The sequence below is a fragment of the Trichosurus vulpecula genome, chromosome 2, assembly GCF_011100635.1.
Source record: "Trichosurus vulpecula isolate mTriVul1 chromosome 2, mTriVul1.pri, whole genome shotgun sequence".
Classification (NCBI taxonomy): Eukaryota; Metazoa; Chordata; class Mammalia; order Diprotodontia; family Phalangeridae; genus Trichosurus; species Trichosurus vulpecula.
The window spans coordinates 16,085,777-16,112,390 of NC_050574.1; the positions used below are offsets into that span (position 1 = coordinate 16,085,777).

At 45.8% G+C, this 26,614-nt stretch overlaps 1 protein-coding gene across 1 annotated transcript; it reads left to right on the top strand.

The window, feature by feature from the left end:
• Positions 1-16,011: 16,011 nt before the first annotated feature.
• Positions 16,012-23,475, top strand: SLC6A16 (solute carrier family 6 member 16). The gene is made up of 11 exons (XM_036743378.1): positions 16,012-16,186; positions 16,464-16,612; positions 16,706-16,832; positions 16,922-17,097; positions 17,195-17,305; positions 17,535-17,806; positions 18,270-18,456; positions 18,711-18,912; positions 22,057-22,216; positions 22,672-22,835; positions 23,174-23,475. Exons 1-11 carry the CDS (start codon positions 16,012-16,014, stop codon positions 23,473-23,475), a joined length of 2,025 nt encoding a protein of 674 aa, XP_036599273.1.
• Positions 23,476-26,614: the final 3,139 nt, after the last annotated feature.

The window sequence follows — 26,614 nt, forward strand, 5'->3', positions numbered from 1 at the left end:
GCCTCAGTTTCCTCATCTGTAAAATGAGCTGGAGCAGGAAATGGCAAACCACTCCAGCATCTTTGCCAAGAAAACCTCAAATGGGATTTATGAAGAGTCAGACATGACTGAAATAACTGAATGACAACAAACTGTCTCATAATTTACAGGAGCATAGGAGTCACTGGAAACTGTCTCATAAATTAACCAAGGCCCTATCCTGGCACTAGGTGCTAAATCAAAGGAAGCCATCCAGGCCTTACTCTAAGGGCCCTCTTCAGACCTGCTAACTGTCCAAGGTTTGTAAGCCTCAGATGAGCTCCATACATGTGCAGTAAGACCAGCTGCTTGGTTGTTGTCCTTCATGCTTGAAGAGGACCCAATGACATCACTATGTAGGGGTCACTGTACAGTGTGCCGGCTGTGGCCGATCAGACCAATACAAGCTTGAAAGGCTCTACCACAGGTCGGGCACAAATAGTCAATGTAAGTATGTCAGAATCTCCCTAAGACAATTCAAATGGAGGTAATTCAGTTTCCTGGCATGGTGCTGGTAGACTGTCCATCCAGGTTTCACAGGCATACAACAAAGAGGTCAGCACCACAGCTCTGTAGACCTTCAGTTTGGGAGGCAGCCCAATACCTCTTCTCTCCCACACCTTCTTTCAGAGCCTCCCAAATACTGAGCTGGCTCTCATAACGTGTGTGTCAACCTCATCATCCATGTGTACCTCCCTAGAAAACAGACTGCCAAGGTAAGTAAACTTATTCAGAGCATTCAAAATTTCTCCATCTGCTGTAACCAATGGTTCCCCTCATGGATGGTGTGGTGGTGGCTGATGGAGCACATAATACATTATGTGTTTTCTTGGGGATGATTATTAGGCCAAAATTAGCACAAGCAGCAGAGAATCGATTCACGCTCTGTCACATCTCAGCCACAGAGGTTGCACTGAGGGCACAATCATCTGCCAACAAAAAGTCACACACCAACACTCCCTCCACTTTGGTCTTGGCTTGTAGCCTTTCCAAATTGAAGAATTTACCATCAGTGTGGTAACTGACCCAGATGCTGTGTTCATCGAAGGCATTTGACAACATGGTTGAAAACATTATGCTAAAAAGCATGGGAGCAAGCACACAGCCTCGTTTCACTCCATTGGTGACTGGGAAGGCATGAGAGAATTGTCCATTATCCAGAACCCGGGTAAGCATGCCGTCGTGGAACTGGTGTACAATGCTGATGAACTTATCAGGGCAACCAATTTTAACATAATTTTCCATAAGTCCTCACGACTGATGGTATCAAAGGCCTTGGTCAGATCTACAAACATCGTGTCCAGAGCTCTGTTCTGCCACTGGCATTTCTCCTGGAGTTGTCGGGCGGCAAACACCATATTGACCATTCCTCGGTCCTTTTGAAGCCTCACTGGCTCTCATGTAGATGACCATGTTCCAGGTGAAGGATCAGCCTATTAAGAAGGACTGTGATGAGAATCTTGCCAGCAATAATCAAGAGAGACACCCCCTGTGGTTGTCACAGGACAATCTATTTCCTTTACTTTTATAGAGATGGACGATGGAGGCGTCCTTGAACTCCTGGAGGAGAAACCCTCCAATACTGCTGTTACTACAACTATTACTACTGCTACTACCTCCACCGTGACTACTACTATCGTTACTGCTGCCGCTGCTGCTACTCTGCCACACAAGGACTCCAAGATTGGAGATGGATTGCAACCTCTGGACGAGTGCACTGTGGATTAGACTGGGTGTTGCAGAGGTCCTTTTCCCTCTATGTGGTTCAGGGCTGGAGGGCAGGGTGAGGCAAAGGGAGGAAGAGTCAAAAGTGAGCAAAGATGGAGCCAGTAGGACCCTCAGGGCCAATCGATCTTTCATGCCCTTCAAGCTCACACAAAGTCTTTTTACAAAGTCCAGCTTCTCTCCAGCTTTATCATTCTAAGCTGGAAACTGCAGCCACTCAGTCATAAAGACATACCACATCCCTATGATTCCAAACCAAATGTCAGCTATACAAATGAACAATCACACAGACAAACCAATGGCATTGTAGATGAGTCACAAAATTCACCATTCAAGTACTGCCCAGGCAATTTATTCGGTATTTTTATTACAGTGTTTGGAGTCAAATATTGCAGTTCTTATGGGCTGTTTTATTTCCATCCATTGTTCTTTGCATCGCAAAGTTGGCATTGCTTAATTTATCACTATGAAAGTTTTTAAAAAATTGTCAGAATACCTGAATTTAGGGTCAATCAAACTCAGTAAAATGCTATAGAATTGCCATCCTATTGTCCTGGTGGGGAAAGAAATGGCGCTGACGTATCCTTAGGTCCACTGCATAGATGGAAATTTTTCAAATAGATAAATTCATATTCTGATGCATATTTATAAAAATCCCATATACCCTTTTAATAATAATAAATTGGGAAATTCTTCAAAATCCCCAAGCCAGTTCTCTAATCACAGTTGAATACCAGTTATAATGTAAGTATATATTTTATTTCAATTTTTCTTATATTTTGAAAATTCATTTAAGGTATTTCAATTCCTACAGAAACTACTTTACCAAGTCAGAAACTGATAGGATTTTCTGGCTTTCCAAGGTCTGTTTTGTCATTGTTAAGTTGTTTTTCAGTTGTGTCAGACTTTCCGTGACCCCACTTGGGGTTTTCTTGGCAGAGATACTGGAGTGGTTTGCCATTTCCTGCTCCAGCTCTTTTTACAAATGAGGAAATTGAGGCAAACAGGGTGAAGTGTCTTGCCTAGGATCACACAGGTCATAAGTATCTGAGACCAGATTTGAACTGAGGAAGAGGAGTCTTCTGGAAACCAGGGCTCTGTGCACTATGGTGCCACCTAGAGGCTCCAAGATCTGTTTTATTGTTTCTCAAAACTAGATTAACTTGGTCGCCAGACATTTACCATATTTCCCCATGTATAAGACGCACCTTAATTTTAGGGCCCGAAATTTGAAAAAATATGTATTACATAAAGTTATAAAGCTCAAGTTTTATTCATCTTCTCATAGCTTTCAGGCATCTTTTGGGCAAGTCTGGTGCATGTCCGCATGCTTAGTCCATTCTGTTTCATGAACCTGAAGCACCAATTGTGTCCTCCTTTGAAATTAGTAACTTCTTTTTCATATCAGCAGTTCTTCTTGCCCCATGCTGAACCATCTTTGTGGACACATGAATTCCAATTGTCCTTTGCTCTTCAATCCATATCTTCAATTCCCTCTCTAAATCAGGCCATTTTGCTGACTTGCCTCTCATGGCCTTCTTCTGTCGTGGCGTTTTTAGTAGGGTTTCTTCTTCCCATAGCTAGTCTCGTATTGTTTTCTCAGTCGGAGGAGGACCAAACTTATGTTCAGCAGCATGATTTCCATTCACTTTTGCAAACTGGATCACTTTTAACTTGAATTCAGCACTGTATGAAAATCTTTTCTGAGCCATTTCTAGGCAGAACATGGCAAAATATAACCTAATATACCAGTAACAAATGCGAAATAATGAGTGGAAAGACAAGCGTGAAAAAGTGGGAAATGCAAGTAAAAAAATCTACAAACACTGTATAAGATGCACCCAGGTTTTAGACCCCAAAATTTTCAAAAAAGGGTGCATCTTATACATGAGGAAATATGGTAAATATCTAGATAATAATTTGCCGAAGGGAGAGGGTAGCATGTCTCTCGATAACTGTTTCCACTGTAATGACTACAGTATCTGTAAGACTGACCACAAATTGTTAGAAGTCAGCGAAACTTTATTGGCACCTAAGAGGTGCCAGACGCTGTGCTAAGTGCCGTCTCCCAATTTCTCTGTAAGTATTCTGTAGGAGGCTTATAGACAGATGCTGCTATGATGGTATTTAGGGAAGTAGTTCTTTAAGTGATAGAAAACTAATCTATAGCAATGATGTGATGCCTTGGGAGTGGTCAATCCACTTTACACACATGCTCTTAGATTTAGGCTTCACCACATCCTTGCGAGCTGCAGATGAGGAAAAGGATTACCAAGAAATCAAATATCCCAGCATGGGCTAATGAGCATCAGAGGGAAAGCCTGAAGCCATCATCTCTCTCCTGAATCCAAGTCCAGAATTCCTTTCATTGATTTCCCTTTCACTGGATTCCATGTTAGCTACAGATGGGGCTAAATCCTCCAACCCTTATCTTTCCAAAGCTACAAGTGCTGGAATCAACTTTTCTAATACGTCTCTAAATTTTATCTCCAGTTTGTTTCTAAATTCAGGAAGAGCCCTCTTGCACTATTAAGATTCTAAATTCTCCTTGTCTACTGGAAATATGAGGAGAATCTGTTCCATTCATATTTAGATTTATGGTATTACAAGTCACTGTTATTATTATGTTATATGTTAATCTTAAGCCTTAATCACTGAATAGGCTTTGCCCCAGTCAAACTGAGACCTGTTGAGGACCTTAGCTGGAAAGGGCCAAGGATCCCCACTTCATCGTGGGCCCATCTCCAGCTGTCCTGATCCACATCTGGCCACTGGACCCAGATGGCTCTGGAGGAGAAAGTGAGGCTGGTGACTTTGCACAGCCCTCCCTCGTTTAAATCCAATTCACTTTCACATCATGGCATCACCTCCCTGATATCATGGTTCTCTTCTAAAATGAAGGACAAACAGCAGCCCCTGCAGCAATTACAGGTATGTCTTTGATGTAGGAGTATAATAAAATACACCTTGGCATATCGAGGAAATTTTGTTGTTGTCCGTCTTTTGCTCTCAAAGAAAACCAATGACGTCTCAGGATGACGTATTGACTTTCCTGTGAATTGGATTTAAGTGAGGCAGAGCTTTGAACTGTCATCAACCTCACATTCTCCTCCACAGTCATTGGTGTCCAACGGTAAGACAAAAGTCAGGAGGACTGGAGACATCTGGGATGCAGCACTTGACCTTGGCCTTTCTAAATGAAGGTCTTGCCAAGTCTCCGTTTCTCTGAGGCAATGCCCATTCAATGACTAAGGGCTAGGTAAGAATTGAGACAAAAGATAGCCCAATTTATCACCACAAAAATATCAATCTGGGAGGGGAAGACCCTCAGAGTTTTTGGCTAGAACAGAAGACAATCGCTATTTACGCTCCTAAGCCATGAAAAGCTAAACAATTTAGCTCAAAGATGAATGTCATAAATCATTACTCAGTCAAGTAAGAATTAGCTGAATTGGCTAAGTGTTCACATGATACATTTTAATTATTCTTCTTTAAATTTTCCTTTCTATTAGGAACTTGAGAACCAGCAACAGCATGAACATAAAGATAGAAAGATGACCGAAATGGAAACCCGGAATCCATACAAACTACAGCTCAGTTTTTTAAACACATAGACAATTCAAATTTAACATGGTAGTTTCTACTCTTGCCTGAATGTCTGTCTCACCTCCTGAACTTCCTGTTCTTCTCTTATGTTTCATCTTTTTAATGATTCATTAACACTCTTTTCACTGTGCCCGGCACAGAATAAGCACTTAATAAATGCTTGTTGACTGACTTTTCTCTTCGTTTTTTTCTAGCTTCACTATCACCTCTATCCCTCAAGTGACCCTTCCCCAAAACCATAAAACTCTCCCTTGCTACAAACAAATATAGTCACACAAAAGAAATCCATCCATTGACCATGCCTGAAAATATCTATCTCTTGCTATACTTCTAACCCAAGGCAACTAGCTGGTGCAGTGGATAGAGTGTTGCACCTGGAGTCAGGAAGACCTGAGTTCAAATATGGCTTTAGATATTTACTAGCTGTGTGACCCTGGGCAAGTCACTTCACCCTCTTTGCCTCAGTTTTCTTATCTGTAAAATGAGTTGGAGAAGGAAAGGACAAACCATTACAGTATCTCTGCCAAGAAAATCCCAAGTGGAGTCATACAGAGTTGGACACTACTGAACAACAATAGCAGCGTACCTCTAACCCACGACTTCTCTGCTGAGAGATGAGGAAACAGAATTCATCATCAGTCTGCCAGAGTCATAACTGGGGTCATGACTTACTATTCCACAAAAATCTCTAGTAAACAATTGGTAGGAAAAACAGTCTGGTAGGAATTAGGTTAGGATAATGACTCATGCCAAACGGGTACATGGGCTAGATATAAAAAGTCCTAAACAAATCAGACAGGCTTAATTTAAACAGCTTGTGATAATAAATCACACAGTCCACAGTTCTGCGATGAGACAGAACATTAAAATTATCTCCCATTCTGGGGAAGCATGGTGAAGACAGGAGTACACGTTGATTGAAGAAAAGGCAAATCAAGTCTATTGACAGAGTCTGAGGGGACTTCAGAATGCCGCAGCATCCACTTGGGTGATAACATGAACTCCTGCGGAGAGAGAGCCAGTTAGTCGGTCAGTTTAAAAAGAGCGCTCAAAGCTGACTGCAAATCTTCGAATGCCTTAATTCTCCATTTAACAAGACTAGGGAAGTGAATCCAGAGACACTTCCCTAGGAAATTCAATATGATGGGGACTGTTTCAACTTGGAGTATTGGATGGCGAGGTAGTGGGTAATGGGAGAAGTGAGCAATGAAGTGTCAATAAATGTTTTTAGCCCCCCAAAAGTACAGAAGAGGCTGGAAATGAAAAGAGCAATCTTGTTACTACCCTGGGAAAGCACACAAATATGTATAGATGTAGGTGTAAACGGAGATGTAGATACATACACACATACATATATACACTATAAAAAACCATACGCAATACGAGTTCACAGTTCTTATACAATCCTCGTTCTTATATTTTTATATTAAGAAGTTTGTGTTTCTGGATGATTAAGTTCATAACAAAAAGACAAAATTTTAAAAGAAATTCAACATATAAATGCAATTTTGGCCTCATAATTTATAAATTCATATTCATAAAATCAGAAGATTTTTATTTCTGTATTTTCTTCTGTGGTATCACAAATTAAGTTCTTATCACAAATCTCAAGGGTAAAAATATTTTTACTTATTTATTTCCCACCATGTCTTCTGTGGGCTGATGTGAGCTGGGTGGCACAGTGGATAGGGTGCTGGACCTAGAGACAAGAAGACCTGAGTTCAAATTCAATCTCAGACACTGACTAGCTGATGGTTGGTTGGTTGGTTCGTTGCTGTCCTTCGTTCTTGAAGAGGACCAAAATGGCATCGCTATGCTAGAGTCAAGTTTCAGTGTGTCCAAATTTGGCTGATCAGACCAACATGAGCTCGGAATGCTCTACCACAGGTTGGGCACAGATAGTCTGTGTGAACATTTGGGGTGGATATTCTAAATTTGCGCATCCTGTGTTTCATTTGAGCTGTTTCAATTCTGCTTTGCTCATAGAGCACAGTACTTTCTCTGATGTAGGCATGCCATGCTGAGTGGTCCTGTGTCAGTATCTCCCATGTCACACAATCAATTCCAAAGTTCTTTTTTTTTTACAGTGGGGAAGGCAGGGCAATTGGGGTTAAGTGACTTGCCCAAAGTCACACAGGTAGTAAGGATGTCAAGTGTCTGAGGCCAGATTTGAACTGGGGTCCTCCTGACTCCAGGGCTGGTGCTCTACTCACTGTGCCACCTAGCTGCCCCCCAATTCCAAAATTCTTGAGAGAGACCTTGAGAGTATCCTTGTATCGCTTCTTCTGACCTCCATGTGAGTGCTTGCCCCGTGTGAGGTCTCCATAAAATAGTCTTTTTAACAAGTGTACGTTTTGCATTCGAACAACACTCTCTGAAGCAGAGTCTGAATGTTTGGCAGTTTAATTTGAGTAAGGACCCCAGTGTCAGGTACCTTATCCCGCCAGGTGATCTTCAGAATCTTCCCAAGACAATTCAAATGGAAGCGATTGAGTTTCCTGGCATGGAGCTGGTAGATGGTCCCAGTTTCACAGGCATACAACAATGAGGTCAGCACAACAGACCACCTGTTTGGTGGTCAGTCTAACACCTCTTCTCTCCCATGCTTTCCTTTGAAGCTTCCCAAACACTGGGCTAGCTCTGACAATGCATGCGTCAACCTCATTTTCAATGTGTACGTCCCTGGAAAGTACACTACCAAGGTAAGTGAACTTATCCACAGCATTCAAAACTTCTCCATTTGCTGTAACAGATGGTTCCATGTATGGATGGTGTGGTGGTGGCTGATGGAGCACCTGTGTTTTCTTGGTGTTAATTGTTTTAGCAGAAGCAGCAGAGAAGGGATCCATACTTTGTTGCATCTCAGCTTCAGAGGCTGCATTGAGGGCACAATCAATCATCTGCAAACAGAAAGTCCTGCACCAACATTCCCTCCACTTTGGTCTTGGCTTATAGCCTTTTCAAGTTGAAGAATTTGAATGAGCAGTAGCTGACTTTGATGCTGTGTTCATCCTCATTGAAAGCATTTGACAACACGGCTGAAAACATCATACTAAGAAGCATGGGAGCAAATGGTCCTCTTTTACTCCATCGAGGACTGGGAAGGCACGAGAGCATCGTCCATTATCTAGAACCCGGGCAAGCACGCTGTCATGAAATTGATGTACTTTTTTTGAGATAGGTATAATGGTGAAATGGTATAAGTCACGTCTTTTGATTTGTGTGTAAACTGGATTTAAGCGAAACAGAGATGCACAAAGTCGTTGGCATCACTCTGTCCTTCAGAGTCAGGACAGTCCAGTGGCAGGACAGAATCAAGACAACTGCTGATGGCTCAAGATGCAGTCTATGACCTTGGCATCTCCGATGTCTAACCAAGCTCTAACCACTCCACAGCGCCTGCTTCAGCCGCCCTCGTGGCCGTTGGAACAAATTGTTCTCATCCATCTGCTCCACCGGGGGTCAAATATAACTTAATAGCTGTATAACTCTGGGCATGTCACTTAACTCTCTGTTTGCCTCAGTTTTCTCATCTGTGAAATGAGGAAAATAATAGCACCCACCTCTCCAGAGTTGTTGTGAGGATCAAATGAGAGAACAATTGAACAGTAATTAGCACAGTGCTGGGCACATAACTGGCACTCTATAAATGTTAGCTATTATTATTATTATTATAGTTCTTAGCACAGTGCCTGGCACATAGTAAGTCCTATATAAATGTTAGCTACTACTACTACTACTATTATTATTATTATTATTAAAGTTCTTAGCACAGTGCCTGGTGCATAGTAGGTGCTATATAAATGTTAGCTACTATTATTATTATCATTAAAGTTCTTAGCACAATGCCTGGCACATAGTAGGTGCTATATAAATGTTAGCTGCTATTATTATTATTATAGTTCTTAGCACAGTGCCTGACATGTAGTAGGTGCTATATAAATGTTAGCTGCTATCATTATTATTGTGATTATTTTTAAAGTTCTTAGCACGGGGCCTGGCACATAGTAGGTGCTATATAAATGTTAGCTGCTATTATTATTATTATGGTTCTTAGCACAGGGCCTGACATGTAGTAGGTGCTATATAAATGTTTGCTGCTATCATTATTATTGTGATTATTTTTAAAGTTCTTAGCACGGGGCCTGGCACATAGTAGGTGCTTTATGAAGGTAAATGTAGGCTGTTGTTGTTTGTTGTTGTTGTCGTTGTTAGTAGTACAGTGCCTTGCCCATAATAAGCACTACATAAATATCAGCTTCTATTACTATTATCTATTATTTTCTTATGATTGGCCAAATCAGAAGAGAAGAATGAAAAGGGTAGATTAAGGAACTACTGGATTTGAACCCTAGTTCTATTAGGGAACCTTGGGGGGTGTTTCATGACTGAAACACAAAACAAAACAGCCAACTGTCCATTTCCCACCTTAAGCTGACTCCCGTCTTGTCAAGGGGGTTTTTCTATCCACCTCTTCTCCCTGAACAAGCTTCACCTCCTATCAACAGACATGCCTAAGGGATGAAAACCAGGCCTTTGGCAGTGCCACTCATTCTTACACACAGCAGAATAGTTCACTCTTTTTCTCTGGGATCTATTCCATGACATCACACTGTTTTTCCTCCTTGTAGAGACAAGGTCATCAGGGTCCTGGTGCATTCCAGTCAGGTTCTGACAGTCACAAAATGAAAATGGTTTAAACAGACTGTCTGCTGCCTCATGAGATGGTCTTGAGCTGATGAAAACACCTGGGGCCTCCTGCTGATCACCTCCCCCAGTGGTTTTCTTCCCAGACTCTCCAAAGGAGGTAAAAGATAACATTGCTATGGGAACCAAGGTGCCTGTTGAGGGATCCTTAAGTCTCCCATCCACCTGTGCACTAGCAGATCAGGCTTCTAGAGATCGTCTGTTCTTCCTGTTGTTAACCATCAATTGTAGGAAGGGCCCCAGTTTCATTTAACCAATTAACATCAGTTAGTTTTAACAGGGGCAGCTAGGTGGTGTAGTGAGTAGAGCATCGGCCCTGGAGTCAGGATGACCTGAGTTCTAGTCTAGCCTCACACACTTGACACACTTACTAGCTGTGTGACCTTGGGCAAGTCACTTAACCCCAATTGCCCTGCCTTCCCCCCTCCAAAAAAAAAAGAATAGAATTAGCTTTAACAAAGGGATATTTCCTGAGATGATTTAGCAGGAATAGAAGATACAAACATATTCCCCCATCACCTAGAGGCACAGTGTATATATTGAACTGTGTTGCCTTGGTCCTTAAAGAGAGCATCTGACTTAAAGCAGCTATGAGCTGTGATGGGAATCTCTCACTGCATTTAATTATGACATTTCTAATAGATATTTGGTGGACTGTTTTGTATGAATATTAACATCACTTGGCTAACCTCACAGACTCATGGATTGATAGAATGAAGGGGAGCAGCTAGGTGTAGCACGGGGTCTGGAGTTGGGAAGACCTGAGTTCAAATCCAGCTTCAGACACTTTCTGGGCAAATCACTTGACTTGACTGCTGTCTGCCTCAGTTTCTTCAACTTTAAAACAGGAATAACAATAGTTGTTGTGGGGACCAAATGAAATCATATTTGTAAAGTTCTTTATAGATGCTTCTTTCCTTCTATTCCATGTCATCATGCCTTTCTGGAAGCAGGATTCAACAGGCTTCTCCAAGTAGGGATAGAAATTACCAGCCTCCCTAGATGCCTTACCCTTGTTTGAGTAACCAGGAGTGGGTTGTTCAGGGGGATGAGGTGGGGAAGGGAGTGTACTAGCAGAAAAAAAAACCCATCATGTGTTCAGCTGTTCGATGCTTGGTGTTTCGACAAGTGAGGAAACAACGGGATTGTTTCTGCTGTGTAAGATAATCAGTATTTTTGCTTTAAGGCCTTTAACAACTATTTCCTCCCATTTTCTTTCAGGAGTCTTTGAGTAGTTGTGCTTGAGAGTTCCAGTAATCTTTTCCATATTTCCTCACGCAAATTAAAATTGGTCCTATTGGTCATCCATTGTTTGTTCTAGATCACTGGCCCTTGGGACTCTTAAGTCTTTTCAAATGCTTGATTTTATCCCAGTCTAACCTTTTCTCTATTGACCATTGTGTATGTGGGAGGGGGGAGGGGGGCAATCACACATGAAAAAGATCCATTTTTCCCGTAGCTGGCACGCCCTGGAATTGTAGCGCCTAAACATATCCTACCAAGACGTCCCTCTTTGCTCCGGCAAAACACTTCCCCCATCCCAGCTTCTATGATCTATTTCACATAGGCTTATACTCCACACTAGGGGACCTAAGGAGACTAAAGGAAGCGTTTATGTTGTCTAGAGTTGTCTTACATCGTTTCAGAGACAACCTGTTACAGGATTCATGTCCTGTGTAGAGGAGGAGAAGTTGATTTCTCACATGTTTTTAGTTCTAAATTTTCTCCCTCCTTCTCCTCCCCCACCCACTGAGAAGGCAAGCAGTATGATATCAACTAGACATACGAAATCATGTAAAATGCATTTCCGTGTTGCAAAAAAAAAAAGTAAGCCCGAAACATAAAGAATGTGGAAAAGTCTGCTTTGATCCGTCCTCAGAGTCCATCAGCTCTCTCTCTGGAGGTAGATGACACTTTTCATCATGGGCCTTTTGGAATTGTCTTAGGCCATTGCCTGGATTAGAGTAACCAAGCCTTTCATAGTTGATTATTGTTACAATGTTGCCGTCACTGTGTACAGCGTTCTGGTGCCGCTCACTTCAATTTGCATCAGTTTATATGTCTTCCCAGGTTTTTCTGAAACCAGAGGAGTAAAGTTCTGCTCCATCTTGACCCCAGAGACATTTAGTCTCAGACCATGTCTCTCTCTGTCTCCTATAATAATAAGGAAGGAAGGAAAAGAACAATTTCATAGTTACTGGATCAGAAGGTTTTGTCAGGCCCCCTTGCCACCGAGGCAGTTCCAATTATTAGCCAAGTTCACTGGCAGCTTGATTCAATCAAGGTATCTGGGCCTTTTGAGTTCATATGAATTATATGCCCATTCTCATGCACATAGTGTAATATAATTCCCATACACCCCCTCACACACACATCAAATTGTGTCTCCTCTTACATATATGTTTATACAGTCTATCCTTCCACATATATAATCATACATCTAACCTTATAATCATTCTTCAGGGATAACTGATACTGACCAAGTCCCAGATGTGGTCAGTGTCTTACAGACTAAAGGGACATATTTCAGGTTAGCTTCTCTTTACTGTAAGAAATAACTCAACTCATACCACACTAGAGATACCCTGGAACTATTCGTATCAAAAGCCGATCCATACAGAGTTAGGATAGGTAGGAAAGAGGGAAAGGGAAATCATTTTATTAATCTTTTTCAATGAGGTTATTCTTCAATCTACTCAGTCCAACTTTTTGGTAAGAGGACACGTTGTTCTTAGCACTAAGACCTTCTCCTTTAACCTAACCAAAGAGCTGGCACATTTGGCGTCAAAAGATCAAACCTAAGTGAGTACCTGACAGGTACCCAAAGTTTCTTCATTAAAACCCTGACAGAGATGAGGAAGGGTACACTTAAATTTTATTTTATATTTTATTCTGAATTGAACAAACATCAAATTAAATAAGCTTTTACATATATAAAGTAGATTTAAAAAAATAAGATTATGCAAAGGGAAAAGGACTGTTTGTACAAAAATTTTTTTGTGGTGGCCAAGAATTGGAAATTAAGGGGATGTCCATCAATTGGGGAATGGCCAAACAGGCTGTGATATATGATTGTAATGGTGTATCATAGTGCTATAAGAAATTATTTCAGAAAAACCTGGAAAAAACTTACATGAACTTATGCAGAGTGAAGCGAGCAGAACCAGGAGGAAGCTGCACACAGTAACAGTAACAACGTGTGATGATAAACTGTGAATGACTTAGCTCTTCTCAGTGATACAGTGATCCAAGATAACTTACCTGGGGTCACCTGGGGACCCAAACAGCCAGGGTGAGGGCAAGTTGGGGATGACACTGCATCGGGATCACCTGTGGAGAAACACAAGGCAGAAGGCAACAAGTCATTTACTCAAGGCTCATAAGTGGCAGGCAATGTGCAGAGCTCTTTACAAATAATCCTCACAACAGTAGGGGAGCCTCATTTTACTGTGGAGAAAACAGAGGGTAAATGCCTTGCCCAGGGTCACACAGCTGGGGCATGTCTGAGGGTCACATTTGAACCCAGGTCTTCCTGACCCCACACCCAGTGTTCTATCCGCTATGACACCAGGGAGAGCCCTGAGGAACGCACATAATTTAATAGCTTTTACAGATTCCCCAGAGTGATCTGGGTGAGTATTTCTGACCTAACTCCTAATACAAAGAAGCTGAAGATCCCAACAGAATTATCTCAAGGAAGCCAGCTCAAAGACCCTATTGTAGTGTGAACCAGATAGGATGTCTCTCGAAGAGGGAGTGAGAGGGAGGGCTGGGGGGAGTGGGAAGCCTAGGCAATGTAACAAACAAAAGATAACCCTAGAAACTATTTTAGAGAATAAAACAAGGTGAAACTGCAAATGCAGATATAAATGTCAAGGTAGATATATAATACATATGTAAGGGCAGATAAATAATGATATAAGCAAAGGCAGACGTATAATTATATGTATATATATATATATATCAAGGTAGATTGAGAATGATATGTTTAAGAGCAGAGGAATGATTATAAGGTTAGACATATGATTTATATATGTGGAAGGACAGACAGACTGTATAAACATATATGTAAGAGGAGACATAATTTGATGCATGTGTGAGGTGGTGTATGGGAATTATATTATACTATGTGTATAGGAATGAATATGTAATTCGGGTGACCTCAAAAGGCCTAGATACCTTGATTGAATCAATTGGCCAACCAATCCAAAATATCGATTCCTTTCCCTCCCTTCCCCCTCCCCTGTCCTCCTCCAGCCACCAAATGGAGTGTCGTCCAACGTCAGGTACTGGACTGGGACTCACGGGCAGACCAGTGTTTCAATTTTGCCTCTGATACTTTCTCAGCTCTGAGGCTCAGCTTCTCCATTGTAGGGGAATTGGAAGGAGTTGCTGAGGTCGAATCTGTCACGTTGCTTTGCAAACCTTCAAGCCCTACAGAAAGGCAAGCGTCGTTCCGGTCCATTCCCCAAAGGGATTGAATTCGCCGATCAACCAGTATTATTACTCACCGCCTCTGTACCCACTAGCACGAAATTTGTCCATTGTACACAGGTGTCAAATTTGCGAACAAGGATCGATAAAGTCTCCCCAGGACCGACGCTTGGACCAAAGTTAGCATCGGTCAGCCTCGGCAAGTCAGAGCCATGGGAGGAGTGAGCAGAGCAGCTGAAGGAGTTAGAAAGGGGTTTATTTCTTAGAGACCCCTCCCAAGCTCTGCGTACCACGAGATGAGGGAGGTGTGGAGTTGAGAAGGAAGAAAAGGTTTCAAGTGTTTGGAGATCCCTGTTTGCCGGGCAGACGAGGAGATGCGGAGAGGAGCAGGAAGGTTTGGATTTGAAAAACAGCCCCCGGTGGCTGCCAGTCAGCTTTTCAAAGACTTTTCCCCGACTCGGCGAGGGTCTAGAAGCCACGCCCTCTATACTCATTCCCCACCTCCCGCCACCACCCCCAACACCTATAGGCCTTGCGCGAGGGACGCGACAGTGGCCAGACTCGTCCCACCGACCCCACCACCTCGTGCTCGATGACCAGTACAGGAACCCAGTCGTCCTGGCCCTCCACCTCCCTGGGGTCGGGGAGCCCCTGCCTTGGGTAATGAGCAGAGGGTGTTAGCTGTGCCTACCTCTGAGACCCAGAACCAAGTCTACCCTCAGTCCATCAGGTGCCACAGGGCTGAGGCACAGGTCAGAACAGCCCTACCAGGGAAAGGCCTCAGTTCTAGATCTGGGAGGTGGTCTGGGGGATTAGGGGGCTGCCCTCAGGTTCTAGGTCAGGGATCTGTAATTCCTCAGAGGTGAGGTTTTTAGTTCTAGGGCTAGGGTCTACGTGGGAGGGAGTAGCTGCTCTTCGGTTCTAGGTCTGTACTATCCTGGGGGTTGGGGATATTGGCTCCTAGGTTCTAGTGCTAGGCCTCAGATTTCAGGGTGAGTCTTAAGGGTTCTTGAATTTTATGACTGTATTCTGAGCTGTGTGGGGTGGTTGGGTTCTAAGTCAGAGTTTCTGAGCCCTAAGAGAACTCTGCAGTTCCAGTTTCTAAGTGCTTGTGGTTGAGGTAGTTCCCCCCAGATTCTGGGGGCACCTCGTGGCTTCTGGGTCTAAGTTCTAGATCCTGATAGAGGCTGGGCAGATGGCAATGGTATTGGTTCTAAGTACCCTTTGAGAGCCTTTGGGGTTAGAGGGATCGAAGAAGGCAAATAGGCATAGAAGAAGCTGATTTGGAAGCCACAGTACCTGGGTTTAGCTCTTGGTTCTGCTGTTTCCCCACTAAGACACAGAGGGGCCCGACTCAATGAGCTTGGTGCCATGTCTGCCTAGAGCTGGTGGCAGATGGGGTCCCCAAAGTGAGTCCTCCACACCTCCTTCCCTGCTCACCTGCTTTCTGGGCATCTGGCCCCTCCTCTAAGGGAGGACCTGTGCTTTGGACCTCTGTCCCCTTCAGCCCCTGGTCACAGGATGCAGGCTGAGAAAGGTACTTCAAAGGTGGCCCACAACTTAGAGGTGGTGGACAGTGAGGCCGATCCTCTGGTCTGGAGCAACAGGACCGAGTACATCATGGCACAGGTGGGCTTCTCTGTGGGACTGGGCGCCATCTGGAGATTTCCTTCTTTGTGCCAGCAGAATGGAGGCGGTGAGCTGAGGGTCTGAATGCCTGGGTCTTAGAGGAGCCAGGGGCAGGGGCACCGAGGGAAAAGTGCCTGGGTCCCTAAGGGGGCAGAGCTGGGGCACGGACACCCGAGTCCCTGAAGAGAAGGGGAAAGCTGCCTGGGACGCCGAGGCTTCTGGGTCCCCTGCGGGAGGCTGAGGGAGGAGATGCCCAAGCCCCATAAGAGCAAAGACTAGGGGAGGAAGGAAGCTAAGGGAAGAGCTGTATGCCTGCTTCTCCTCGGTCTCTATGCACCCCCTAGGTACCTTCCTTCTAGTCTACATCTTCTTGCTTTTCACCCTGGGCATACCTTTGGTATTCATGGAGATGGCTTTGGGGCAAAAGGTGCCCTTTGGTGTCTGGACAAAGATCCACCCCCGGCTCTGGTGCGTGGGCCTGGCCTGCAGCCTGGTGAGACTTGGGGACCCCTCAATGCTACCTGCTCTCCCAGGGGTGGTGGAGAAGGAGCCCAGCCTGGCTGAGCCTCTGCTCCCCTCCTTGCAGGTCTGCTTTTTGATGAGTGTCTATTATAACATATTCATTGCTTGGAGCATCTTTTACCTCAGCAACTCCTTCCAGTACCCACTGCCCTGGAACCAGTGCCCAGTGTTGATGAACTCTAGCGTCCCTGGTGAGCGGCCAGTGGGGCTGGGACTTGGGGACCCTGCCCTGCCTCAGCCTTCCTCCCTGAATCACCTCATTCCTCTCCTGGCTCCCCAGATCCTGAGTGTGCCCGCACCACCCCATCCGTTTATTTCTGGTACTGGCAGACCCTGGAAGTCACAGACAACATCGAGAACAGTGGGGGCATTGTCTTGAGCCTCTCCCTCTCCCTTTTGGTGGTTTGGCTTTTAATCATATTCATCTCAATACAGAGCATGAAGGCCAAAGGGAAGGTAAGGGGCTAGTGACCAAGGATCTGGCAATCTCTGACCCCTTACCCCAGTGACCCCTGGTCTGGTCTGACCTCTGACTCTGCCTGCCACCCTGCAGATACTGTACATTTCCATGATAGTCCCCTATGCCATCCTGTTCTGCTTCTTCTTCCAAAGCTACATGCTGGAAGGTTCTGTCTATGGACTGCGTCACTTGATGTCTACCAAGGTGAGGAGCCCTGGACTCTTGGAGCCTCAGTTCTCCCTCTGTGTAAAAAGAGGGAGAGTGAGGGTCCAGCCCTCTGTGTCAGCCGCACTTGGGATCCTTCCTCTCTGGGGCCCCCTCTGCCTGCTCCAGCTTCTTCCCTCTGGAGTCTGCTGCCAGGCTCTCAGGGTTCCTCGGGTTCTGTGTCGGGTTCATCAGCCAGGCCATTGCTCCCATCTCTGGCTTTGTGGAGGGCATCTCCTTCTTCTCCCTCCCTCTGCAGATATCAGCCTTCATCTCTCCAATGCTGTGGAAGCGGGCAGGAATACAAGTGTTCTACAACATGGGGCTGGGGTGTGGCGTCATCATTGTCTTGTCCTCATATGTAAGCAAGAGCAAGAATTGTGCCCAGGATGCATTCATTGTGATGTTCTTCAACCTGGCTTCTTGCCTCTTGGCCGCTCAGGTGGTGTTCAGTGTGCTGGGTTTCCGGGCCGCCATCTCCACCAGGGAATGCAGCAACCGGTGAGTGGCAGGGCAGCTCTTGGGGCTCCTCGCCCCTAAGGAGAGGAGGGAGGCCTCTTCTGGCTCTGACTTTCTCTGTTGTGTGGGGGACCCCTGGTGAGGCTAGCAATTTTGCTAGCCCAAAGTTTAATGAGCTCTGGGTCCAGAACATAAGCATCCTTGTGGTGGAGGGTGGAACATAGGACAGTCTGATTAGGTATAATCTTACTATGACACTGGGTCGTCTGTCCTGGAGAGAATCTAGCTCTATCCCAGGGGGGCCAGGGAAGCTCCAGGTGGCCCCTTCTTGTTTCAGGACCCAGCTTCTCTATCTCATTGGTCCCCTCCCCCCAGCCCTAGCTGCTGTCCTGATATTCCTTCCAATCAGGGGCAGGGCTGCTGAGATGCCCACTGCAGTCCCCCTGTAGCTCTGCTGTTCTAGGGCCCTTCCTGAAGAGGGACCACGTCCCACTCCCTGAATCAGGAACTCACGGAAGCTGATGCAGCTGATCAAAATGGGGAAGCTGCCCCTACAGGCAAGTCCTCCGCCAGAGCTGTCAAAGAAGCTGGTTAAAGCTTATACCATTTGGCTACATAATCTTAACAGTGATCTGAGGAAGAAGGTTCTGGAGCACGTGTCTGATTGCAACTTGGAGGACCAGCTCATACATGTCGGTGTGGCTGGGGGTTTGGTGGGGGATTCTGGGAAGGGAGGTGGCTGGGGGCAGGGTTGAGACTAAGCAAAGTATCCCCCCAGGGGGTAGGTGGGGTCCTGGAGGGATGGTGGCTGGAGGGTTAGAACTTCTCAAATTGCCTCCCCCCACACACTCTGAATTCATTCAGCCTCAGATCAGGGGGACAGGATGGGGGGAGTCCAGCTGGCTCCAGTCATCCTGGGCATCCCACCACCTCTCCTTGCCCACAGTACATAGAAGGCCCTAGCCTGGTGTTCGTGGCCTTCGCTGAGGCAATAACCAAGTTCCCAACTTCTCCCTTCTGGTCTGTCATCTTCTTCCTGATGCTCATCAACCTGGGACTGAGTACATCGCTGGGACTGATGCAGGGCATCCTAACCCCACTGCTGTACAACTTCCCCAGCCTTCAGAATTCCTCTTTGTCCATCTCGGGTAGGTGCCATCCTAACCCTTGACCCATGACCTTCTACCATGGTTCTGTTCAATCCACAAAGCATGGATGAAGCCCTGCCCTGTTCCAGGCAGTTTCTGTGCTAGGCACTGGGGAAGCAAGGACGACATGTGAGCAATCCCTGCCCTCAAGGAGTTTAAGTTCTACCAGGGAAACCCCGTGCAAACAGAGGAGTGGGAGAGGAAAGGCTGCCAGTGGGAGGCCCCTTAGCTGAGCCCTGAAGGAAGGCAGAGTACACCAGGCATGCAAAAGTGTGGATTCTGGACAAACAGACCAGCTTGGCTGAGACGTAGTGAGAGAAGGGGAATAACGTGGAGGACGTCTGCTCAGGGCTGGGTGGTCCAGGGATTTCAATGCCTGGCTGAGGAATGTGGCATTGGGATGTGGGAGGCATCAGGTGTGGTCTAGCTGCCACATCCTAAGAACCAGTAGGGCGCTGTGGAAGGTTTCAGAGCAATGGTGCGGTCAGGCCTGGGCTTTGGGAGAATCACTTGGGCAGTTGGGTGGAAGGGGGATTGGAGGATATTTGAGATAAGGATGCCAGTTGGGAGGGCAGTAGTTAAGGCAGGAGGTGACGAAGCTCTGAATTAAGAAGGAGGCTGTATGAGGAGAGGGAAGGGGACAGCTGGGAGAAATGCTGGGGAGTAGAAATAACAAGAGTGGGATGCAGGGGGTGAGTGAAAATGGGGGGTCATGGATGACAAGGAGGGTGTGACCTTGGGCAAGGGGGCTGTCCTTGGCAGAAATAGGGGCCTAAGGGGGAGAGGGGGATTTGAACAGTCAGCCAGAAGGGCCTGCTGTGGGCCAGCTGGGCAGAAAACTGACTTCGGCTTTGGACACAAAACATTTGAGATGTCCCTGGGACACTTCTTGGAAATAGCCAACAGACAGTTTGGGATGTGAGACTGGAGCTTAAGAAAGAGAGTTGGGAGGGCTGGACACAGGGATCTTGAAGTCACCTGCCTAGAGATGGTGTTAATGGTTATTGATGAGATCAGAGAGGGGTGGGGAGAGGAAGGAGGCGGGGAGAGAGAAAGGGAGGAAGAGAAAGGAAGGGAGAGAGGGAGGGAGGGAGGGAGAGGGAGGGGGAGAGGGGGGGAGAGGGAGGAAGAGAGAGAGGGAGAGAATGGGGGGAGAGAGGGAGGGGGGAAAGAGGGAGAGGGAGAGAGAGAGGGAGGGAGAAAAGGGAAAGAGGGAGGGGGAAAGAGAGAGGGAGGGAGAGGGAAGGAGAGAGGGAAGGGGAGAGAGAGGGAGAAAGGGAGAGGGAGGGAGGAGGAGGAGGGAGAAAGAGGGAGGGGAGAGAGAGAGGGAGGGAGGGAAGGAGAGAGGGAAGGGGAGAGAGAGGGAGGGAGGGTAGAGAGATGGAGGGGAGAGAGAGAGGGAGGGAGAAGGAGGAAAAGAGAGAGTCAGAGGGAGAGGGAGGGAGGGGAGAGAGAGAGAGGAGAGAGAGAGAGAAGAAGAAGAAGAAGAGAGAGAGGAAGAGTGGAAGAGAGGGGGAGAGGAGAGAAAGAGGGAGAAGAGAGAGGAGGGAGAAGGGGGAGAGGGAGGGAGAGAGAGAAGAGAGGGTGGAAAAGACAGGAGGGAGAGGGAGGGAGGGAGAGAGAGATTGCAAGGAAAGGAAGGAAGGAGAGAGTGATTGAAAGAAAGGGAGAGAGACAGAATTTGATGGAGAAGAGGCCTGGGGCAGAGCCCCAGCTATTGCTAGGGCTTTGGGCCTGGAGTTAGAAAGATTTGTGTTCAAATCCTGTCTCAGACAACTTCCTAGCTGTGTGACCCTGGCAAGTCTCTTAGCTGCTCTCAGCCTCAGGGTCCTCATATATAAAATGGGGGTAAATAATATAATTCTTCTCAGGGTTGTTGGGACAATCAAATGAGATAGTATTTGCAAAGCAGCTGCATAAAATGCTAACTTTTATATGCAGATTAGTCCCTCAGAGCCTCAGATACTTTATAAACAGCAGAATGATTCAATCCTACCTGAAAGGCGTTGAGCTTTATGTTATCTTGTCTCTGTCCTTGCCTGTATGTCCTTCAGCTTCGATGAAGTCTAAAAGGGACTATTTCTTGTTGGTGTTGTTGTTCAGTCATGGCTGACTCTTTGGGACCCCGTTTGGGGGTTTTCTTGGCAAAGATTCTGGAGTGGTTTGCCATTTCCTTCTCCAGATGAGAACACTGAGGCAAACACAGTTAGGTGCCTTGCCCAGGGTCATACAGCTAGCAACCATCTGAGGCTGGATTTGAACTCATGAATATGAGTCTTCCTGACTCCAGGTCCAGTGCTATATCTATTATGCCACCTAGTTGCCCATTCCCCATATGAGTATATCTTTATATATAAAACGCTCAACTTCCCCGGAGCAAAAAGTAGATATCTTAACCCAATCTCAGAAAAAAAAAATCAAGCAAGTCATAAATGAATCACCAAAGGGGAAAAATCCTCTGGGCCAAACTGATCTCTATCCCCTGCCAAACATTTTACAGATTAAGCACCATGCTGCAAATATCATTCTCAAAATCAGAGACAAGTCGCCTCCCCAAGATGGAGCCAGGAGAGAGCAGTAGCCTCCAAATTGGGGGTGGAGAGAGTTTCCAAGAGGGGGGCCTGGACTAGGGGCCAAGACAGGGGAGCACTGAGAAAAGGGGCTTGTTTGGAACTTTGGAGAGGTTAGAGCTGAGAGCTGGAACCCTTGGGAATGAGGAAGGTCACCAAATCATCAGAGGCTGGATTGAGAGGGCGGGGATGATGTCAGACAGCTTTGAGGGTGGAGGTGGTTTGTGGCCTGGGTCTCTGTTTTGTCAGTAAGGTTCTTAGCTATGGTTCTGGGTGGGGAATGAGGTTCTGTGGGACTCTTGAAAGAAGTTTGGGAGTAGAGCCTCAGCCAGGGCAGGGCAGGACAACGTAGAAGAGAGGAAAGAATTTCAAAATTGATGAGCGGCCATGAGAACCCTGCTCTCAAATCCCATCCCACGGACCTTTTTCTAATGGGAGATTAACTTGGTTAACGCCCTGATACCTGGCTGGACTCTGCCCCCAAACCTACCTCATGCTATGCCCATGCATCTTTGACCTCTGATCTCTGACCTGCCCCTGTCCTGTCCTGATGCAGCTTCCCCTTGCCCATCAGTGACTATTGGCTTCCTGGGCTACCTGTGTGGCCTCCTCTTCACCCAGCGCTCTGGCCTCTACTTCCTGATGTTGTTCGATGAATTTACTGTTAGTCTGTCTCTGTTTATCGTGGTCCTCTTTGAGAACATTAGTGTGGCCTGGATCTACGGGGCTAAGAGGTGACTGTGAGCCATGATTACCCAGGGATACTGAGGGAGATATTCAAGGAGAACCAGAGAACCCCAAAAGACATGGGGAGACCTAGAGAAAGAGGGAGTCCTAGGAAGATCAAGGGACATCCTAGGAGATGTTTCTTGGGATAAAGGAGATTCTGGCAAACCAAGAGAGAACCAAGGGGACCAGGGAGATCCGGGAAGACCAAGGGAGGCCCCATGAAACCCAGAGAAATCTGGGAAGAGACCTTCAGGGACAGTGGGAAACCCAGAAAAAAGCCAGGGAGAGCTAGATCTACTCTGTGGGAAATGGGGGCCCTGAGACTTTCATGAAGGCTAGGGAAAGCCAGAGAGGGGGGCAGGATCTGGGGAGACCAGAAAGCCCAGGGACCCCAAGGCTGCCCTCCTGCCCCCTGGGGTTTGGGACTGCCCCCCATCTCAGCACCTTGTGCATGCTCTAGATTCATGAATGAAACATGGAACATGCTGGGGTTAAAGGTCTCCCTCATGTATGAGTACCTGCTGTGCTATGTCACCTTGGCGATTTTATCCATCCTTCTCATATGCAACCTGTTGGAGATGTTGCTGAAATACCCCAGCTATGGAGCCTGGGATAAAAACTCTGAGCTGCCAAGGGCTTCCCACCCCCCTGACTCTCAGCCACCCAGGTGGGAGCTCCCTCATCCTTCACCCCTTCCAAGGACCCAAACATGCTTTTTTTCCCATCCCTCACCTCAGGGAACCAGGTCGGCCTCTCTCTATCACTTCCCTCCAGGGGTCCAGGCATGCCCTCTCCCCATTGCCTCCCCCCAGGGGTCCAGGCGTGCCCTCTCCCCATCTCTCACTAAGTCTTCCTCCCTTTTCCCCAGAAATCCTCCTTTCTGAGCCACCATTCAGACACAATGTCTCCAGGGTCCAATCCTGACCCACTCCCTGAGTGATCTCCCCGTTTGTCTTCATAGTTCACAGAGCTGATGCTTCCCTACCCGAAATGGGCTATAATCCTGGGGAGCAGCCTCATCTTACTGCCCATCCTGCTCATCCTGGTGGGCCTGTTAAAGGGTTCAAAGAAGCCAGTCATATTGCCACTGCCTAAGGGTTCCTCTCTTCAGCTTTCGGAGACATCCACCTTCTTGTCCCTGACCTCCCAGGTTGATCAAGCAGCCTCCTCCAGCAAGACCTCAAGGCTTTCTGAGGCCCAGGCTGCAGAGGCCAAAGAGGAGGCCAGTGGGTCACAAGGACAGCCCAGCCCCGTTGCCCCCTGAAAATCCATGAGAACAGCTGTTGGACATGTTAAGAGATGGGACTCTAGGTCAGAGGCTCTGCCCAAAAGTTCCCAGGTGTCCAGACCCTCCCTCCTCTTCCTCCTGGGGCTAGGGGATCATGAGGTCTACAGCAGCCACTACCTACACAAGAACACTTTCCCAACTAGGGGTCCTCTAGTCTCTGCCTAAAGCCTTCCAGTGAGTGGGTAACCCATCTACCTCTTGTGGCAGCCCATCCCACTTGGGGGCCACTCTCCTTGGAAGAAAGTTCTTCCTGAAGTAAAGCCCTTTTTGGCCTCCAAGACACGTCACCTTGGCTTCTGGATCCTTCCTTCTGGGGACAAACAGAAGGAGACATCCCTCCTCCATATGCCCTTCCAGCACTAGAAGATGGCGTTCTGGTTTCCACTGCCTCCTCCACCCTGTCACTAAGTTTTTTCCAAGCTGATTGCCCAGTTTTCAGCAGATTTCTCTGGATAGCTCACTCTACAGCTTATTAATGTCGTTTTTAAAGGTGTCCAGAACTGAACAAAATACTCTGGAGGCTATCTGACAGAGGCAGAGTATGGTGGGACCATCATCTCTCTTGTGCTTGGTATCATACACAACCTCAGCTCCCTTGGTTGATATGTTATGTTGTTAATGCATGAGGAACCTGTGATCCACGAAGAGTCTCAGAGCTTTTTCAGATGAATGTCTATTTGTTCACTTCCTCTACTTTGTACTCACAAAATCAGTTCACCCAGGGGTAAAGCTTTTCCTTCTTATTAAATGTTACTGAGATCAAAGCATGACTTGATTATCCTAAGTCAAAGTATTCAGGAATAGGAACTGTCATTTTTCTCAAGGAACAAAACTGTATACCTTAATAATACCACCCATTCCCCCAAGTCAGTAAATCAGCAGATGAGCAGTCATTCCTTTTCTGGAGAACTAAATTTGCCTAGTAATCAGTGATATCACCCATTCCTCCAAGGACTGGATCTGCCCCATGACCAGTAATGGCAAATAATCTGAGGGATCTAGGATATCACCTCCTTCCACAAGGACCTAAAGTGACATCGGCAACTCAACCAGAAGACTTAATCTGCCTAATGACCAAGGATGTCACACACTCCTTCAGGAAATGATGATATGTATTGTCATCCCCTTAGAGGGTCCCATGAAAGACTGCAGAGTCATAAAATCACAGCGTTGAAAAAAGCCCAGAAGCCACAAAATGGTACTTGTTTCCAGCTTTTTGTTATATGTTCCACCATCAGTACCATGATGATCACTTCCATCTTCCACCTAGATTAAATACCCTAACCACTGCTTACCAGCCTGCATTCATTAGATTGGACATAGATAATTAGGAATTGTCATCGGAGGCAAAACTGCCCAAAGATCATGGCTCTTCTTTGGCCAGGGTTATACTGCTCCCTTAAATTTCTCCCCAGCAAAGAATTTGCAGTCCCTGCAAATCACCCCAGGCACATGGATGGATACATTTGTAAAAATATACATTCATCAATTAGCATATAGTGTAATCAGAGATAATTGTTGCAACTACCCAGTAGACCTGCAGGGACCTGGGACGTATCATCCATATTAAAAATGAGTCTGCCAGACTTAGGGTACATGCAGAAGCATAATGCAAAACAGAAAATCACCCACAGCACGTGCCTTACTCATCTAGACCAAATGCATAGTACACAAGACAGAAGCTGCTGTGCTAAGTGGTTCGCAGTAGTTTATCTCATTTGATTAGAAGGTACATAGTACTTGGCACATGGTAGATGATAAGTGCCTAATAAATACCCAGCATTGGTGGTCTTCATACAAAGTCTGTGTGACCATCTGCTGGATGCATTGGAGAGGGCATTCTAGTACAGATAATGAGGAATTGGATGGCCATTGGGATCCTTTCCAATTCTAGAATTCTGTCATTCTTAATGCAGCCAAAGAACCCACTGGCATTTTTGCCTGCCTTCTTGCACAGTTGATTCATATTGAATTTTTAGTCTTTAAGCACATTTTTTTTGGGGGGGGGGGTACTGTTGCAGGAGTATTCTCCATGCCAGGAGCACCTACTTCATGTTGCCACCATGACTAAAAGGTAGGAAAATTTAAGAATTCACCAAACAAGTGCACCTCCTAGGCTTAGATCAGGGATAGATCAGATATTCAGAATACAATTTGCATAAACCACCAGATGGACCTACAAGCTCAAACTTCACCAGCTTCCAAGTCCCTTTCTTTGAGCATGGCAAAAGGCCACAGCCTTTCTTCTTCTGCTGAAGTATAAGTGTAGAGCATGGATATAGAAATGATAATTCATTTGACTCAATTTACCCCTACCCCATTTGAGATTTTTATCTCATTCCTAATTTGGCCTGACCGGAAAGTATTGCTCACATATAGATTAGATAACATTTACTAAAAAGAATCAAAGTTAATAGGTCATTAAAACTCACAAATGCCAGGGTAGCTGGCCCGTGGCCAAGTATGGCAGCACCTATAGTCAAAGTCTGCAGGGTAAAGAGAGGGAACTGTCTCACATCTATTCTGGACTGACTCTAGATTCCAGATTGGATAGGTCTGTCTGTGTATGCTGTTGTATATTAGCCATATTCCTGTATTACACATGAAAGTGAAAAGCATTTACAGAAAATTAATGCATCCAGAATGAAAAAGCAGTCAATTGGAGAAAAAAATCTTCATATCAAATATGTTTGGTATATATCCAAAATATAATAGAGACAACCAAAAAGTGTTCCCACACAGATATATGATCAAAGGGCATTAAGTTTCCAAAAGAAGAATTGTTCTCTCTCTCTCTCTCTCTCTCTCTCTCTCTCTCTCTCTCTCTCTCCTTATATATATATAGATATAGATAGATATGGATAGATATGAAAGAATGATCTAAAACACTAAAAATAAGATAAATGCGCATCAAAACAACCTTAAAGTGTTGCTGCATACTCAATAAGTTGGCAAATACGATAATACAATAGTAAAAGAGAGTACTAGTCAATGTTGGGGGAGGGGATATGGCAGGGGTGGAGAACCTACAGCCTCAAGGCCACATGTGGCTCTCTCACGTGTGGCCTTTTGACCAAATCCAAACTTAAAAGAACAAATCCCCTTAATAAAAGGA

Excerpts from the sequence above, each read along its gene's own strand:
- SLC6A16 (XM_036743378.1), top strand. The coding sequence starts at position 16,012 with ATGCAGGCTGAGAAAGGTACTTCAAAGGTGGCCCACAACTTAGAGGTG. Across the intron at positions 17,807-18,269 it reads ACCAGGGAATGCAGCAACCG|GAACTCACGGAAGCTGATGC; the intron begins GTGAGTGGCAGG and ends TCCCTGAATCAG. Across the intron at positions 22,217-22,671 it reads TGGATCTACGGGGCTAAGAG|ATTCATGAATGAAACATGGA; the intron begins GTGACTGTGAGC and ends TGCATGCTCTAG.